Source organism: Botrytis byssoidea (genome assembly GCF_014898295.1).
Source record: "Botrytis byssoidea strain MUCL 94 chromosome Unknown BBYS_010, whole genome shotgun sequence".
Classification (NCBI taxonomy): domain Eukaryota; kingdom Fungi; phylum Ascomycota; class Leotiomycetes; order Helotiales; family Sclerotiniaceae; genus Botrytis; species Botrytis byssoidea.
The window spans coordinates 148,709-168,363 of NW_024065851.1; the positions used below are offsets into that span (position 1 = coordinate 148,709).

The 19,655-nt window shown below is 41.8% G+C and overlaps 4 protein-coding genes across 4 annotated transcripts; all 4 read left to right on the forward strand.

Moving 5' to 3' along the window:
• Positions 1–395: 395 nt before the first annotated feature.
• Positions 396–2,784, forward strand: EAE97_005685 (uncharacterized protein; the record flags this gene model as incomplete). Its single annotated transcript, XM_038876197.1, has 8 exons — positions 396–587; positions 640–861; positions 915–1,185; positions 1,237–1,384; positions 1,434–1,674; positions 1,740–1,931; positions 1,978–2,197; positions 2,246–2,784. The coding sequence occupies 8 exons, from the start codon at positions 396–398 to the stop codon at positions 2,782–2,784; spliced, it is 2,025 nt and encodes a 674-aa protein (XP_038732673.1).
• Positions 2,785–6,489: 3,705 nt separating this feature from the next.
• Positions 6,490–8,727, forward strand: EAE97_005686 (uncharacterized protein; the record flags this gene model as incomplete). The annotated part of the gene is made up of 1 exon (XM_038876198.1): positions 6,490–8,727. The coding sequence occupies one exon, from the start codon at positions 6,490–6,492 to the stop codon at positions 8,725–8,727; it is 2,238 nt and encodes a 745-aa protein (XP_038732674.1).
• A 2,480-nt stretch (positions 8,728–11,207) lies between these two features.
• EAE97_005687 (uncharacterized protein) lies at positions 11,208–12,863 on the forward strand (the record flags this gene model as incomplete). The annotated part of the gene is made up of 5 exons (XM_038876199.1): positions 11,208–11,273; positions 11,330–11,359; positions 11,440–11,748; positions 11,804–12,520; positions 12,573–12,863. The coding sequence occupies 5 exons, from the start codon at positions 11,208–11,210 to the stop codon at positions 12,861–12,863; spliced, it is 1,413 nt and encodes a 470-aa protein (XP_038732675.1).
• An 803-nt stretch (positions 12,864–13,666) lies between these two features.
• Positions 13,667–19,144, forward strand: EAE97_005688 (uncharacterized protein; the record flags this gene model as incomplete). The annotated part of the gene is made up of 3 exons (XM_038876200.1): positions 13,667–14,552; positions 14,613–15,555; positions 15,613–19,144. 3 exons carry the CDS (start codon positions 13,667–13,669, stop codon positions 19,142–19,144), a joined length of 5,361 nt encoding a protein of 1,786 aa, XP_038732676.1.
• Positions 19,145–19,655: the final 511 nt, after the last annotated feature.

A 19,655-nucleotide genomic window follows, 5' to 3' on the forward strand; every position in this document is an offset into this window, starting at 1 on the left:
CTTAGTCATTCTCTTCTCCGTCAACTTGACACAAACCTTTCACTTTCACCTTCACTTTCAACTAACTATTTCCATCCTCATTCATCAAAATGTTGAGTTGAATATCTTCTCTGATTGAATTCCCTATCATCTTATATTGTCTTTTCCGTACAAAGTATTTGTCCACCATTACCTAGTATTCAATCATTTACTCGCCACGATTTTCTTCCTCATCGCCTTGAATTGGATTTGCCTAGTTTCTCCCGAGGGGATTCCAGGCTCCAGCAAGGGCCAGAGCTTTAATGAACGGTTGAATTGTGATTGATTGAAAGTTGGATTACACCTTCAACTTGTTTTCTGTACAACTTTCTCCATTCATAATTGTCCAGAAATCGTCCATATCAGCGCCCTTCATTATGCCACCAAAGCTACTCTCACATCCTGATCGTCCTGTCCGTGTCAAACCAGCGGTAAAACCACAAACGAAAACGAAGCAGAAGGGTAAGGGCAAGGCGAAGGCTCCTGTCGAAGCTCCTAAGACAGTCCAAGAACTTGTACTCAACCAACAAAAAAGTTTCGAGCTAGTTAAGATTGGTGTCAATGCTGCTGTGTGTATCCTGGGCCCTTTTACTTCTGTGCCCGCTAATAAATGCTTCTCAGGTCAGCCAGTTTGTGTTTGGTAGGAAATTCTTTCCGAGTAATTGTTACAAGACCCGAATCTACAATGCTTTCGATCCAAACCTCACCTATGAAACTTTTATCAATGGAACAAACATCCCCAAGAACTTCAATCTGAATGAAGCTGGCGATGAAATCGTTTCCTTCAATTCCGTTGTGCGAGGAACAGGTCACCCTGGCGCAGAAAAACTTCTCGATTGGCTGGTATTGTACCATATTCTAGTCTCTTATACAGTGGTTAACTAATCAACACTCAGGAGTTCGGAGTTGGGGATGCTGTAAGCGATAAATGTTTGGCAAAATTCCAACTTTCTGTTTATCGAAAAGAAGTCGTCCCGGAACAGCTTGTTGAAGCATTCACCATAAACTTCACTTACAAAGATGTTGAAAAAACCCCTCATGTTCAAATTTCTGCTTCCTTATCGAACAAGAATGGAAATATCATCAATTTAGGATTGGCACAGGAGGGACTAAGGGACTTGATTCGACAAGTTATGAATAATTCCCGAAATCTTCAAGGCCAATCGGGTGAGTTCATACCATCAAGTATTACTCTATATCCTCTGATCATAAATATAGTTGGACGCAAAGTGAGTATGCAATTGCTGTACAATGAAAATGCGCGCCCTAAGCATGAATATCGAGGATTCCGTGCTGCGTCAACATCTCAGATACTTCCTGATGGTTGTGGAATTCTCATGGGTCAAACAAGCAACGGTATTCATGGGTACAACATTGCGATATCCAAGACTCTCTAACCATTCTAACTTTTATAGACTTGAGATAAAGTACTATGATGCCCCAATCATCGATATCAACTTTTCAAAAGCAACCGCATTGAATAATATGATGGCAACCTCTAATCGAAAACTTTTCGCAACGGTCAGAGGTCTCAAATCCACAGGACCACTGGCAAACGTGATTATCGATGACAATAGCCAGTCTTCCTTGAGACAAAGTCAATTATCACAGAGCGTTGATACACAGCAGAGCACAATGCAATGGATCAATCAAATTGTAGGTTATTGCCGATACATAAAATATCTTATTTGGTCAATATACTAATTCGATTATGAATTAAGGGACACGCAAAAGGGTCTGATGATACGGACACACAACCGATACCCGCCTGCCCGTCAGCTACCTTTGGAAAGCATACGTCATTTCTTGAATTAGAAGAGCTCAATGGTAAAGGAGTTGGAGAAGTGTCTGAAGAAGAGGAGGTAGAGGAGGTACGGTGCCAGTGTCTTAATGATGATGACCGCGAGAATTTGGTATGTCAGCCTTCGTCTTCGTTTGCAAACTCTAATTTGTAAAAAGATTCAATGTGAAAAGTGTAGGAACTTTTGTCACAGTCAGTGCTATGGCTACAGCAGGGGAAGTGTCAGCGCGGATTTCGAGTGTTATGAGTGTCTTTTAGAAGAGTCGGAACCAGAAATTCTTTTCCAGAAAATGTATCCCCTATGTGGCCGCAGACGCATGGTGTATTATCTTGAACAGAATGGCTTCAATGATATGGAAGGTCTTTGCCAGTACATGAGTAGGTTCACTTCAACGAACATTTGTACAGCACTAATCACGATTCTAGATTGGAACTTGGAAAAGACGCAGAAAGAATTTGAGTCTTTGAAAACTGAGGGTATCATTAAGAAATGTTCAAAGTCCTCTAAGGTGCCATTTCGATTCTCCGACCTCAAGAAGCTTCGAATGGAATTGTTTGATCCATCTAAACACATTTCTCATACCAAGCCTGTGGGTTCTTCTTCGTCTCAGCGAATGAAAAGTTCTAATGCATTACAGTTTGCTACAGCAATCTCAAAACCCGATTTGACTCATAAATCCTTAGACCAGACCCAACTTACACCAGTCGGTCATCGTCTTCGTCAACTCGATAGTTCAATCAGAAGTGGCTTGCGAAGTGAAGGAAGCAGTACTCAGACCCCTAGTTCATGGAGAAGCTTGCATAATGAGGCGTTGCGAAGATCACCAAGAGGGCTTGCTCAAACGACCCCTCAACAACCCAACAAACGTACTGGCGATGAAGGGTTGGATAGTGCTCGCAAGAGAATGCGATCAGCTCTAGTAGCGACTAGTCCCTTCAGCCTCAGATCAAATAGTTCGCATTAGTCTGCTACCGAGAAGTCGGGCAGAAAGATGGGCACGATATTCATACTGGCTGATGCTCGTGATGATGTTTCGGGAGAGTATGAAACGTTTTATTATTGATTGATAGTTCTTTGCTAGCTTGAGCACCATTTCATGTAGATTAGCTTTGCATTCGGTCGTCACAAGATAAATCAGTCTTTTATGTACAATCTTATATGAAGAAAATAATTTCTGTACATTTCAATTCATCCGACTTCCTTGAGGTTTCATACATGATGTGATGTTTATATGTAGTACCTGTGATTCTAATTCATTTTGTGTATCAAACATTTTTGACTAAGCTAAGTGTACGGAGTAACGTTTACTTAGGAGGCAAGGGAGGTTGGGTATATATTTGTAACGTGTGCAACATATGGTTGCTGGTTGTCGTGAAACGAATGAGGTTTCAAGAATTGGACTAGGAAGGGCACGTAGGTCGATCACGAAATATGGATAGGATGAAGAGTACGGAATGAAATAGGAAACTATGAAGAGATACCGTACTAAATGATGAGATAGGGTGACATAGGATGAGATGGGGAGAAATTTTAGTATTATGCTATGATTCATGGAAGATGTGATGTTATGATGTTATCAGTCGATCAGGATCTAGGTAGTTTCTGGTACCTGAATTAGTGTTGGGTGCAAGTGGAATGAAGCGTGGGAAACATGTGGGAATGAGTTTTAGTGCTAGTGCTGGTGTTCGAAGTCGGTATCGGTGTCACCGTTTAGAGTTTAGGGTCTAGATGATATTGGAAAAAAAGGAAGAATGGAAACATGGAAAATGGAAGGTTAGGAAAAAGAAGAGATGTACGGAGGATAGATTTTCAGGGTACTGTTTTTAGAAATTGAAATAGAATAAAAAGTAATTCTATACTAGGTACGTGATCGGATACCTAGTTTGTGATGGGGAAAAAAGCAATACTGATCTCCTGTGACGGCAGATCCAAATGACGGGCAGGAGTTCTGCTTGTCATTCGCTTTCTTGCTTGATTCCTTTCTTTTTCCTTCTTTTGAACCGTCAGGTTGGTAAAGGAAAGTGTGGGAATAGGTGCGAGCGTCACAGCGTGGAATGATTGGAATATGTGAAATGCTTCTGCTGTGTTTTGGAGGGATAGACCTTGGATATGGATGGGTTTAGGCTGAGACTATTTGAATGCTATGAACGCATTTTTGATGGATTTAGCTTTGGGCGTTTTTCTTTTCTTTTGAGGTTTAGTCTTTAGATCACTGGTGGATGTTAAAGTAGTTTGTTGGTGTGTTCTAGTGTTCGTAGACAGGACAGGCTCGGTAGATGGGTTTTTGATAGACTGTCGATCAAGCTGGGTGTGAAGGGTTGAGAGTCCCAATCCAAGGAATTAGACGTTGCCTGTAAAAGAGGCTCGTGACTTGTGATGTGATTTGATGTGATAGAAAATAGAGTGAAAGAGGGTTCGCGCTGTGATATCTAGAGGATTGAAGGAAGGAGATCACAAATGGTAGTATACGTCTCTTTCTTATCATGTGAGACTTTTAGGATGGAGTGACAGGGGTGAGAAAGGGGGTGGTTCTTGAGGTGTATTCACGTACGATTCACCTGGCTACTACTGGTACATCGTACTGTACTGTATGTACATGTAGTGAGGGTACATGTATGTTTGCGGGGAACTCTTTAATCTCGAGACCTTGAGATTGGAATTGGGGGTCGGATGCAATAGGCTTGGGGGTAGGTTGGGGGATGTGCACTCCCTGATTCATACACATGCCATACGTGCACACTAGGGGAATGGGAAATGGGAAGTGGGAAATGGGGGATTTACTACCATTCTTCACAACTTTATCAACACATAATATGAAGAATAGATGGTAGCCTGCGGTAAAGATATAGTATGAGATAGTGACTTGGCGAGGAGTTTATAATACAGGTAGATGGACAAGAATTGATTTGATTTCAGTTGTCGAATCAAGACTTGCTGATGGGATACGAATGATTGATTGATTGATGAAATGAGGATGAAGGGATGAAGGGATGAAGTTAGATGGTTCAATAGTTTTGATGGATCATGTTAGATCAGATGAATTCGTTTAATTTTAGAGTTGAAAATTACAGTTCAGGGTCGTCTGTGGCGGCGCAGGAAGGCGAAAACACTGAATCGTGCCATCTGTTATGAAGGAAAGTAGTGGGCAATAGTGAATACAGATTATGATTGCAGGATATTACTTTTGTTGATGAAGTGATATCTTCTTTTGAAGTTTTACATGGTTTCGTCTTTTTGAATGGGATAGGATGGGATTTACCCCCTTCACGAATCATGGTGTTAACGAGATCTCATCAATGATAGTACCCGACGCGATACAGAGTAGTTCCATCGTACAACATGAGATAGCAATAGCATAGCATATGGAAGTCTAAAGTGCACTCAACCTGCTTGAAGTAGTCAGTACCAAGAGGGAATTCGTATGATGGTACATGTAACATAATATACGTAACCATACAAGTCACAAACTCTCCAATCAAATTCCCAGCCACGTCTTCCTCCTACTCCGTATATGTAGTTTTACCTCCGTGGTTTATGTAGCTAGCTAGGTAGGCGTATAAGAAAATCTTCATGCATTCCCAGATGTTACCTATACTCGCTATGCCACTTCCGTGGCTTAAAGCGGACGGGCCGTCAAGTCCACCATCCAACAGATCTCAATATATGAAGCACAATCTCGAAGAGTTTCCGGCATCCGAATTCTCTTCAACACGCTACTAGGTAGTCCTCCGTCCGGTGTACATGTTCGTCCATAGGTGGATTCATACCAAACTTTATACCCTCGCGACAGACGAGATGATTCGACTGATTTAAGAATCTAAACAACATATCATCAATGATCATGTACCATCCCAGCAATCCCAGTCTTTTTTAATCGTCAACTATGGAGTCCTCTCCGTACTTGGTACTTTAATCCCTTGGACTTGGGAGCCATGGGGAGCCACTGGGAGCCACTGGGAGCTTGGTAAGTATTTATCCTGGTAAATGGTTCCTCAATTATCGCGCAGGGTCCATTCCATATTGATCAAGGATGGGCCTTTATGGAGATTACGATTTGACACGACCAAATTCAATTTCATCCTACTAACCCGTAAGTTGTAACATCCATCTTCCTAGATACTTTTTTTTTTATTGTTATGAAATAATGAAATTTCCGAGAAAGACTAGGAATCTTTTCTCTTTTGTTTTGTTATCTGTTTCTTTGCATTTCTGCACTTGAGACCATTGCATCTCAAGCTGCTTCAAACGTTATCTCTTTCACATCTTTCTTCAACGACTTCATGATAACTATATAGCGAGCGAGTACTTTATATTGTAAGCCTTGTCAGCAATCGCATCACATCACAGACACACACATATACATATATATATACACACCGACTGTATAACGAACCCTGGTATCAAGCTTGGTTAGCGGAATTCAAAGCCCCTCCCAATTAATTCACGATCCAAAGCTACGATGCTCATTGAAAAACGGTAACGGCGGTTCAATTTGATAACATCACAGCGCCTGCATGTGCGCTGCACACGAAATTGTGAGATTTTCTAGAATATAACTACATATAGCTTAGGCCTTGGAGCTTGAAAAGAGATACCGAGGTCGACCATCTCTACGAATACATAATTTCTACCTACCAGCCATCTTCCGATCCATTGGAGCTTCATCAAGATGGGACGAATTTCAAAATTCTCATTTCCCATTCCTGGGCGCAAGCGTAGTTCAAGTAGAGAACAAGCATATCAAGTACCTCCACCACCATCCAAGATATCTTCCGGGAACTTATCAAAAGCCGAAGAAATTCTGGGAACTGGCACCATCGATTCTGGGGATTGGAGGAGACCTGGATCTAGATCGAGTCGAATTAGTATTTCTATATCAGAATCAACACATTCGACGGTCCAGGATGGTAATGATTATGATCAATGGGATGGGGAATCGGGCGTTTTTCCTAGGCAAACAAATTTGAGAGGACAGGCTTCATCTAATGCATTGGGTCAGCGTTTTGGAGAAGATATGGCTACGGAAACTTCTAGTACAACACATCGATTGAGAAATGAAAATTCTACATCTACCTTGAAATCATATTATGATCGACAAAAGTTACCGGCTGCGATATCACAACAAACTTCTGCATCATCTGCACGAGATATGGCCCTTCGAAAAGGACTTACTCCAGTTGTTAGTAGGAGTCCACTTTTAGAAGTCGATTCCGTGGATCCTTGGGATCAAGCTGGTCAAAGTCCATCGAGTATGAATGATAATCATTTGGGATCACCGGAACGAAAGAAGTCAGTGAGGGCGGGTATATCTTCGTTGTTTCATAGGTCAGAAAGAAGACCTTCAGTAGCATCACAAAATTCCTACGATTCTTCCAAGCAAAATACCTCACTTCGAAATAGACTTGTCAAAGCCGCTTCGAAAGAATCATTACAATCACAAAGGCAAAATATTCTATCAACCAAGTCCAGAGACCAAAGGGAACAGAAACAAAATTATGCTAACCCCGACGACTCACATGATTACTATGAACAATCAACCAGAAATGCTCATATGAAAGCGATACCAGAATCGAACGTCCCGGAAACCTTTAATCTATTCCCCAGCACGTCAGAGAATAGCAATAGTCGTCAACCAGGATCACTAAATTCAGAAAAACGGGAAGGACATCGGAGATTGGAAGATTTGCATTCTAGCTCTGGAGAAAAGGAAGCATTTTCGTGGAAAAACGTACGTTCGAATAAGAATGGAAACTTCCGCAACAGTATGATTTCTCAGAGCACAGGTCATTCTAGTTTGGGTATATCCAGTACCGGAAGTATATCTAGTCATAACACCAAAACATCAAGACAAACCGGAGGAAGTGTCTTCTCGAGTGCGGACCTACAACAAAGCAGCGTATTGTCATTGTCATCTGATTCGGAAGAAGATTTATCTGACACCGAACCATCGAAATCCCGTGATAATATATCCATTGGAAAAGCTCCCTCACATGCCGAGAGCGAAATAATTCCTCCTGCACTCCAAAGTCGCCTAAGTACCACGAAAAATCTTTCAAGAAGACCTTCCGCAATGAAAACTTCACCATCCACAAGGAAGACAAGTCAGCAATCAAATGCATTTTTGACAATTCCGGAGCCGAATGGAGGATTATCTAAATGGCCAATGCCACCAAGTATTACAAGGCAAGATTCTATAAATTCACAAGAGTCTGGACCAACTTCATCTCTCAAGCCCAAAAAATACATCCCACCGCCACCACCACAACAGCAACAACCAACACCGCCATTATCACCCAAAGAAATTGATGCCGAAACGGATTCTACTCATACAGCATCTAGTGGTCGCATGATGCAAGTTACTCAACAAGAAGAAGCACTTCTTGAAGCATTACGTCAAAAAAGAGCACGCATGAGAGAAAAGATTCTTGAAGAACATCGAGCGGAAGGTGGAGTCAGTAGATCACCGCCGAGGTCGACGGGGAATAGAGCTTCATCAAGATTCTCGAAAGCGAGTACGGCGAGTACGATTAGACCAGGGACGGAAAAGGTGCCATTAATTCTTGATGCGCCGATTATGAAGGGGAAGGAGATGGGATTCGGGGGTAGATATGGGATAGGAAGCGAATATGGACAGCCGAGTCCAGATTTGAGTGATTTTTTGAGTATGGGAAGTGAGGAATTTGAAGACGATGAGACGCCTACGAATAGTCGAGGGGTTTCGAGGAATGAGGTTAGGGGAAATGGAAATGGTATTGGGAGTACGATTGATGTACCGCAATTTAAGAGGCCGGGTACGCCACCACAACATGATCCGAGATTTACTTCTTTGGTGGTGGAGAAGGGGAGTAGAAATGAGGATCAGATGAAGAGAAATCCTAGTATGGGGAAAGTGAGATTCGTGGGGTAAGAGGATGGGGATGGGATAGGATGAGGAGTGGGATTGGGGTTTGTAATTTTGAGGAGCGGGTGGAGGGGTAATTTTTATATTTATTGTCGTTATGAGATATCACTGGGTGCGAATTGAATTTTGGAATTTCGGAATTGGAATGGGGAATTTATGTACGTATGTATGTATGTGTGTATTTTTGTATTTTTGGATCGGCAGATGTTGATGTTGATGTGGATGTGGATGTGGATGTGGATGTGGATGTGGATGTGGATGTGGATGTGGATGTGGATGTGGATGTGGATGGGGTGTCTTGTTTACTTTCATGATCTTACATTGATTGATTGATTGATGGATGGATGGGTTTGGGTTATATTTGCTTATACCCCTCTTGATTACTTTTATATTTATACATTCTATAGGAAGGGAAGGGGGAAGTGGGAAGGAATTTACATCGTTAGATGGTGTGGATGGAGATGGAGGCTTGGGAGGGGGATAGTTTTTGTACAAATAGATAGATGAAGGGTGGATGGATGTAGGTGTATACTAGGTATGTGGTGATAGAGAGAAAGGTTTATATTATAAATAGATAGATGATATAGAGAGTTGACAATCGAACTCGGACTCGAACGCAATTGAAGTTTAATATTTTTAATTGAATGGATATTCTTGTATGTGTTGATTTCATCAGGTAGGTAGGTAGGTAGGTAGGTAGGTAGGTTAATTGGCAGGGTAATGTTGATATGAATGGCGATTGTCAAATGTCAAGTGTCAAATGTTAAGAACACCGAAAAAAATGTAGAATACCATGTATCTATGCATCCATGGAGGTAGGTACCTAGGTATTCCGTGATCAGGAGTAGCTCGGCTGCGGGATACTTCCGAGGTTAGTATAGTAAGTAGGTAGGTAGGTAGGTATTTAGTATTATAATATTTACCTAGGTAGTATACAGTATAGATAGAATATGGATGGATGTACTCGTAAGATGTGTAGAAAAGTCTGGATGCATGATGGGTGGATTGTTTTGGGATTAGTGGTGATGGGGTTCTGATTAGTGTGTGATGTGTGATGTGTGATGAGTGATGGGTTGGTGGTTAAGAGGCTGGTTTTTGGGGGGAGGGAGCGGGGTGGTGGGTGGTGGTTGGTGAATGGATGGTGGATGGTGGATGGTTTGGCTTAGGCTTGGTTGCGAGTCAGAGGTTAGAGGAGGAAGACATGTTGGGTTTGGGTTGGTTTGGGTTGAGGACTGGATGGATGGATGGATGGATGGATGGATGGATGGATAGATAGATGGATAGATGGAGGGGGGCAGGGAGGAGAGGAGAGAGGAGAGAGGAGAGAGGAAGGAAGATTTGGGGATGAGAAGTGTGTGTGTTTGTTTGTATGTCTGTGTTTGTGTGCACAGTGTGGGAATGTTGGTATGTAAATGTAAATGTAAATGTAAATATAATTTAATTGAATGCTGTATGTATATGGTATTATTTACCTATGTATCCAAACTACAGTACAGTACTCACTCGCATCTACTCTTTAAAGTTGGGTTTGGTGGGATGGTGGGCTGGTACATGCAATATATTGGATTGGGGTTTAGGTATGAAAACTAGCCAACTAGCTAATTAGGTGCTGTTTGTGCGTGGTGAGGTGATTCTGTTTGTGGGATCTTTGGATTGATCTGGAGATCTGGGGATGCCCAGGTGGGTGATGGTGAGACATATGTTGTCATTGAATTTGGAGATGTGGTTTAAACTTTTTATTGGGAAAAATCTTTTTGAGCTGGTTTGACAGTGGGTGGTTGTTTGTGATTGTTTAAGGATGGGATGGGATGGAGAGAGATGAGATGGGATGGGGAGAGATGAGATGAGATGGAATTCATTAATTGATTAATTTGATACTTTATTAGTTCTTCAATGTAGATATTATCGTGAATTGTTAGATGATAGCTGATCAACTCTGAAATTAGAAACCAAAATTCTACTTTGGTGAATATGGATCCTCATAAAATTGGAGAGGACAAGGGCATGTAAATCTCCACACTGTACAAGTTTGATCAGCTTGTCAATGTGGTGGTGGATTTACAGGAGAGAGCTTGCTGCATCCTGATGATGATTGGTTGATTTGTACAACCAAGAATCTTGAATTTTGAACATCTGGAAAGGAAAGGAAAGCAAAGCAAAGCAAAGCAAAGCAAAGCAAAGCAAAGCAAGCACAGCAGGGCAAACCAATGAACAGGGTCAAGAAATATCTAGCTAGAACATTAGATCGTCGCTCTTCTAACAAGACCAAATTTACTTCCTTTCCTTTACATCATTGACCTCACTGTTTGCCTTGCACTTAAAGGCTTTTGCTTATTCATGATCAATTTTATTTTACTTCTAACGATATTATTCATATTTTGAGAGATAAGATTATTGAGGATACCTAGAGGGAGGATACCTAGAGAGAGGAGATCCACCCCCGCGGTTTGGGCACATAGAACAAGAGCAGTATAATCTTGAGCGCGATGGCGATAGACGACGCGTCGCAGAGTTGGATGGGGGCGTCGATGAAGCATGTTTCTCTTATTTCAGTGAGGATCTACTTTGATGACTTTGAGGAATGTACGTATGCTAATACTTTTCACAGCTTACTTTTCAAAACTCGGCCCTCATTCTTGTACGTTGACATGATCGAAATGCTTCTACTTTTTCTTCGACACGATATATTGGGGGGAAGGTTGGCTAATATGGTTTTAGATAATGCATTATAGTAGGATAATGCCATTAGGGGGTGGGCATAGATATTTCACATCAACCGCGGTTTTCCTTAATGAGATCTTGAAGCTGGCTGTTTCCTTGACGATTGCCATGTACGATATTTCACGAACGTTGCCCCCCTCTACACCAGCTACGGTTCTTTTTGAGCAATTGTATATGTCTGTGTTCTCTGGAGATGGGTGGAAATTGGCTATCCCAGCTACTCTGTACACCCTGCAGAATTCCTTACAATACATTGCTGTGAGCAATTTGGAAGCTGTGCAATTTCAGGTTTTATATCAATTGAAGGTTTGTTCTGTCTATTGCATGTGCGGGATGATTGTTCGCTAATTTGGCTATGTAGATCCTCACAACGGCGATTTTCAGTGTGGTTTTGCTTAGGAGGGCACTTTCTTCTAAACGATGGATCGCTCTAGTTTTGCTCACAGTTGGTGTTACGATTGTGCAATTACCCGGCGGTACCCCGTCTGCCTATTCGACGATGAATGATTCACAATCCCGGTTCTACTTTCCACGCTCTTTTCATGAGTTGGGACAAATCGGCAATGGCGCAGTGGAAGTGGCAGCCGAATTGACAAAACGTGGCATGGAGGGGGTTTCCGAAGGTCTTACGAAACGATCTGCTACATATGAGGGAATACAAGAAGATCAAGGACTCGTCAAACCAGTTATGAATTATTCAATTGGTCTTATGGCTGTGTTGGGCGCGGCGGTCATATCAGGTCTCACAGGGGTATATTTTGAGAAGGTGCTAAAGGAATCCACGACTCATGTTACGATCTGGACGAGGAATGTTCAGCTTTCTTTCTATTCTCTCTTTCCAGCATTCATTTTTGGAGTGATATTCAAAGATGGAGAGGAAATTGCGAAAAATGGTTTCTTTGATGGCTATAATGCGATCGTTTGGACAGCGATTGTTATGCAAGCTTTGGGAGGGATTCTCGTTGCACTTTGCATAAATTATAGTGACAATATCGCGAAGAATTTTGCAACAAGTATTAGCATTGTTATTAGTTTTATCTTCAGCGTTTGGTTTTTTGACTTCAAGGTTACACTCAATGTAAGGCTTTGGAGAGAATTACTTTAGAGAATTGTTACTAATGTATTCATAGTTCCTTATCGGTACATCGATAGTTCTTTTTGCAACATGGCTCTACAGCGGTCCGGAGAGGAAACGTAATAGACCTCCACCAATCAATATCGCGAGTTATGAGAAGACGACGATTGATAATGGATTTACGCCAAAGTACGAAGAGGATAGGTCAAGTTTGACGTTGGATCCATTGAATGGGCTGAAAGGCCCAGGAGCGGGAGCCTCGTTATCAACTAGTAGGCCTAGTTCGCCTATGAGACATCATTCGAGGGTGGGAAGTTCGAGAGGAAAGGTCAAGAGGGATGATTGATCTCTGGGTGGATAGGTTGAATAGACTGGGGTTGAAGTTGATAGTGCGCGAGTTGCAGCGGGGTCCTTTAATGCATACTTCACTTTAGCGAGCGATTTATCATCCCAGATTTCTCGAGCATCGACAATGGTTTCATACTGTTGGAAACTCCATAGAGATCACTTGAGGATTGGGTGAAGAGGTAAAGAAGGGGTGAAGCGTCATGACGAAATGTAGAGATGAAGAAAATGATACCTGGGTGGGGAAAAAAGATGTTTTGCGAGCACACGCATAGGATACCTATGGGATAGCGAAATACTACATACATGATTAGGGAAAGTCAGCTGGAATGATTTTTCTGTACGAAAAAGGCAATGAAAAGGAAGGGAATGGATGAAGGGCACGTGACGCTTGACCTGTGATAGATACGAGAAGGAGATCCTCTTGATGTTGACACGGTTTGAGACTTTTGATAGTACAATCTTAAGATTTCATGCATTGCACGATATATTTTGCTCGATTTTTAAAGTGAAGAATCTCAACGTGGTTGGTAGGTGAAGAATAAAGCGAAGTGAGGTCAAAAATGGAAAGTACGCTAAACAACTGAGGGGTACCAACATCAATGGTTGCCTTCAACGCACACATACACTTCATTTCATTATTTCTCATGTGTTGATGAAATTTTTTCTTATGGTAAAAGAGAGTTATCTGATACTTCCTATTCCTTTCCAATCTCTTTTTCATTTATCATCAATCCTGAAACGGCTTCAGATGACATACGAACAGTCAAGCAAAGTCTTGCTCCACGTCGAGTGAAAGTCACCATGGATAGAGGCTGGGATCCTCATCTCCAGAAAATCATGAATAGTGCAGTTGGCAATACATCTGGTAGTGTACCTCATCATGAAGATGGAAAAGATATAGGATTTTCTACAAACTTCTTCACGGGTAAAGACTCTCAACAGTTACTCCCAGAACCAGGATTTGCCTTTGGACCATCTCCAATGCAACATACTCAACAAATTACTGGTTCATACGACCAGGATTTGAACGTGCGAGGTCGTTATAACAGCATAGAACATAATGAATCGACTGGATATTTGATGGCACCTAGAGAGGAACCAACTTCTGCGGGTTTTACTTTTGCTCCGGGACCAAGGCAGCCTGGGCAAAGGATTTCGCCTCTTGGTCCGAATACAGATGCGCGAGCTTCGTATGATATTCCGGGACATGATCCACTTCAGGGGTACTTGAGTCGTCCTTTGTTTGAGTTCTCCCAACCTATGCAAAGACTCGCTGCATATTCTACGACTGGTATTGGTAATGGGCAAGGTCGCTTATCTCTTCCTAGATTTTCTTCTCATGTTGGCGGCCAAGCAGAATCCAAGGCTCCCGTGGAACGAAAGGAACCAAGGATTCTGACCAGAACAGATAATCACTTCAAACAGCAGATCTTGCAGGATATCGAGTTGAAAACTAAATCTGGAAATAGACCCGCACATCTTTCCAATTCTGGTGTTGGTGAAGGACAGAGTCCTCTTACTCAGCTTGCCAATAATATGATCTCGCAGGCGTCAATGTCGATGCCCCGACCTATGGGACTTAGCCCTCCAAAACAGAACATTTTTCAGACCCAACTGGAGAGACCACAGCAGTTTCAGCAGCAGAACCAACAGGCTTTTACACCACCGTCTACTAGAATGGACTTGAGTATGCCATTTATCATTGCTTTCTTGAATTGATGCGGACTATGTCGGCTAATTATTTTAGGTGCCTTCGCCTATAGACCTCCTGAACGCATAAATACATCCATAAACTCTTCTCCTTCCGAACTTTCAGTTTCGAGTCCTAGTGCTAGAGTCAGTTCACGTCGAAATTCGAATCGCCGTTTACCTTCGCAAAATATAAAAGCCACAGGGCAGGGGCTTGAACACCAGTATAAAACTCCACATACACCTCAGAATCAGGTTTCATCGAGTGAGAGATATGCTCTATCATCGAGAGTCTCTCAAGGGCAGGAGATCGGTCATAGTTTAGAGCATTCGGGTTTCTCGCCTGCTCAGACATACCCTGGCAATGCTGGACAATTTGAAAATGACCGTCAGATTATTCCCTTTGCGAATGGACCACCAATGGCACACGGAATTCAGCTCATCTCCCCTCATGAACTTCCGGATCGATTTCGCCAAGTCTTCCCGTACGAAATCTTCAATGCTGTGCAATCCAAATGTTTTGCGCCAATCTATAAGAACAATAATAATATTGTTGTCTCTGCTCCTACTGGAAGTGGCAAGACGGCTCTTCTGGAACTTGCTATTTGTAAGCTAGTTGAAAGCTATGGTTCTGGACAGTTCAAGATCGTATATCAAGCACCGATTAAATCTCTCTGTTCGGAACGTATGAGGGATTGGACCAAGAAGTTTAGTCATTTGAATTTACCTGTTGCGGAACTTACTGGTGACACTAGCAATGCCGAAATGAGTCGAGTAGGGAACGCATCGATCATTATCACCACACCTGAGAAATGGGATAGTATTACACGAAAATGGACGGATTATCAGAAGCTTCTGCAATTGGTGAAACTTTTCTTGATTGATGAGGTTCATATCCTTAAAGACGCTAGAGGGGCCACTCTTGAGGCTGTAGTTTCTCGGATGCATTCTATTGGAGCCAGTGTTCGGTTTGTTGCTTTGAGTGCTACCGTTCCTAATGCGTAAGTAGATATTTATTGGCGCAGCACTTTTCAAACACTAATGGATTTATGCTCCAGACATGATATTGCCACTTGGCTAGGAAGGGATTCAAGCAGTCGACAATTACCTGCTCATCGAGAAACGTTCGGTGAAGAATTTCGACCTGTCAAGTTACGGAAACATGTTCATGGATATGAGAGTCGTGCAAATGATTTTGCTTTCGAGAAAATCCTTGATGGCAAGTTGCCGGCTTTGATTCAAAAATATTCTTGTAAGAAGCCTATCATGGTTTTTTGCTTCACAAGAAAATCATGCGAGGGCACGGCAGCTATTCTAGCAGAACATTGGACTCGACAAAGAGTTGTTGACCGTGCTTGGCCAGCTCCAACTATTCGAACAGTGGTAGGAAGTAAAGATCTACAAGAGTTGGTTGGATGCGGTGTTGCTTATCATCATGCAGGTCTTGATGCGCAAGACAGATGTGTTATTGAGACAGCATATCTGAAAGGAGATATCAGTGTAATATGTTGTACTTCGACATTAGCTGTTGGAGTCAATTTACCTTGTCATCTTGTGGTTCTGAAGGGGACAGTTTGCTTTCAAGATAGTGGACTTGTTGAGTATTCCGACCTCGAGGTTATGCAAATGTTAGGCCGTGCTGGAAGACCTCAGTTTGATGATAGTGCTATTGCAATCATTATGACTCGAATGGAGAAAGCAGATCGATACAAAAAGATGATTTCGGGTCAAGATATCTTGGAGAGTACGCTACACTTGAATCTTATCGAACATCTCAACTCGGAAATCGGACTTCGCACCATCAAGACTGCTTATGAAGCCAAGATTTGGTTAGGGGGGACATTTTTGAGTGTCAGGATGAGACAGAATCCTAAGTATTACACATTTTCTGGGATTGTTCCTAGTAGAGATGCGGACGAACAGCTCGAATTGGTATGTGAGAGAGACATCAAACTGCTTCAAGAATATGAGCTGGTCACAAAGGAGGTAAATTTTTCGTGCACAGATTACGGTGCTGCTATGAGTCGATACATGGTTCAGTTTGAAACGATGAAATTATTATTGAGTATTCCTCGTCATTCGAAGACGGAAGTAATCTTGAATACCATATGCCAAGCAGCAGAATTTAAAGACCTTCGAATGAAGCCGAACGAACGATCAAGTCTTCGAGAATTCAACAAATCACCAATGATGAAGTTTCCAATCAAGGAGAATATATCAACAACAGGTCATAAAATCTTTCTTATGATTCAAGTACAATTAGGTGGCATTGAACCATTAACGAATAACGACTTTCGAGTCATCAGCCGACAGTTCGCGATGGAGACTAATATCATACTTGAACGATTTCAACGCTTGATTCGATGTGTTGTTGATTGTAAATCTGTGGATTGTGATTCAATCTCTGTACGTTGTGCTCTTGACCTTTGTAGGAGTGTTACAGCGGGTTACTGGGAGAATTCATCTTTACAATTGAGGCAAGTTCCTCAAATAGGACCAGCTTCTTTACGAAAACTGGCTGGGAACAATGTCAATACTGTTGAGAAGCTTGCTGGGCTTGATACGGCAGGGATTGAGAGAGTTATGGGAAAGAATCCTCCATTTGGGAAGAAGATGAAGGATAATTTGATTGAATTTCCTCAATTGACTCTCACTACTCAAATTGTTGGGAGAGCCTTTTCAAAAGTAGGAGAGCAACCAAAGATTAATGTCAATGCTGTACTTGGTTATGCGAATGCAAAGGTACCGAACTGGTCCGGTAGGATACCTTCAATAACCTTCATAGCCGAGACATCTAGCGGTACTTTGGTGTATTTCTCGCGTATGAACATCAAAAAGTTGTCGAATGGTGGTTCTAAACAAGAGTTTACTGTTGAACTTTCATCACCGGATGATGAGATCAAATGTTGGCTTGCATGCGATGAGATTGTTGGTACTCTGAAATCTTGCGTTCTACAGCACCATGTTCCCGCATCTGAGTTTCCTCCTCCGAAAGTTATGGTTGAGCGGCCGAGCATAAAGAAGTCTAAGCCAGAATATATGGGAACTTCTGATGAATTCGATGATGGTATTGATGATGATGCTATGCTCGCAGTAGCTAAGCAAATCGAAGGTGGACGTCGAGCTTCTAGTGATTATGGCTCGGATGCTTTTGTTGATATTGATACAGTTAGTCTGGGCAATTTCAAAGAGGATAAGAAAGCCAAAGGAGACATCGTCGAACTAGAGCCTGTGAAGATGGAAAATGGAAAATGGGCTTGTAATCATCATTGCCGTGATGGAAATCCTTTGAAAAACGGTCAGCTCTGCAAGCACAGGTGTTGTAGGGAAGGTTTGGATAAACCTAGAAAGATTACGAGAAAGAAGTCTTCCACTGGAATTACCGAATCTCAAGCTTCGAAGATTGACGATAAGATTAAGGGGACTGTGACCAAGTCCAATATGAGCAATACTCAACCTTCTGGTACCAAACAGCTCTCGAAGCCGACCAAGAAACCTAAGATTATGCAATCGTTGGGTCCAAGTTCGGATCAAGACGTTGTTGAAGTAATTGATCTTTCGAAAACTTTGCCTCCAGTAACATACCCCGATGTTGCTCCTAGAGATTATCGCAAATTACATAACTTGCACACAAGTATTCAAAAAGATACATCTGTTCGACTTCCAAAAGGCCAAACCAAGTTCTCTTATGCAAGTGGACAAATGACAAATCTTTCATTCATGGATGCTGATGGCTTTAAGGACGAGCAAAAAAATGAATCGGAACATTTTGATTCTGATGAGTATGAATTTCCTTCTCCTTCTGCTCTTTTAAGCAGTGAAAAGCAAGCGTCTAAAGGTTTTCCTGTCTCTGCAACTCAGTTACCACCTCCAGCTATGGGCATGGATATCTCTAGGCAAGATAAAAATGAGCAACAAACTCTTTCAGATGACCCATTTGAAGATTCATCTGGTAGTCTCGAAGCTGCGATGATAGGTTTGGAAGATTCTATCAACCTTCGAACTGCTCCAGCTACTCCCAAGCTCAATACAAGCTTCGCTAATAATGTGTTTGACTTTGCGGCATTCAATTCTGAGGAAGTCAATGAACAACAATTCTCTAGTCCATTGATGAGCCAGATGCAAAAAGAATATCATGAAGGAGAAGATGATGAGATTGATAGTATTGATGTTGGTATGCCATCTGCAAAGCGTCAGCAGTCAAGTCCGTGGATGAAAGATTTCCAAAATGGTAATGTGATGGGATATGAGCAGTGGAGTGAAAATGAGAACGAGGATAATGATGGTCCGGTATTGCCTCAGATGAAAAGAAGAAGGATTGATGTGGAAGGTGAGGATGAGATTCGTGGAGGTATGGAAAGCACGGGAAAGGATTCGGAAGACGCTATTAAATATACTAGTGGAAGTAGTGCTACAGTATGGATCAATGAGATGGGTTCTAGAACCATGGAATCGGATACAGGGAATGGCGGTGATAATGAGCAGAGTGAAAATTTGAAGGCCGATGTCCGTCAAGAACCTGCTTGGGTGTGTGAGATGGATCCAGATTTCATTGATATGTTTAGAGGATATGTGGATTTTGTTGAATGATGGAAGAGTTGCATTGTCATCAAGGATGGTCAGATGAATTGAGGATGTTATGATGGATTATGTGAGAGATAGTTGGCTGGGTATATTTGGGATTTGGGAGAAGTATATAAGTGAAACTACCTATCGCTATATTGCTGGGCGAATTGAAGATAAAGGGAAATAAGCTAGAGCTATGTTGGCTGAGAAATTATTTTTATCACGATTTATAGCAAATTATTGTTAGCGCTTACATATGAATTATATACGATAAAATCATCAGTGTCTATCTATTGACACTGATTTGGTATTATCTTGAGAATCAATTATGTATTTGATTTGGGAAGTTTCCCTTTATTTCTCTCCTGCTCTCTCTTACCCACCATTTTCTTTCTTTCTTTCTTTCTTTCTTTCTTTCTCTCTCTTCTCCTGCTTCTCATTCTATACCTAAAACTTTACATTGCAGTAGTAGCAAGTAACAAGTAGCTGCAGGAAAAAGATAATCTCTCAATTAGTATCCAATATAAGTACGAAT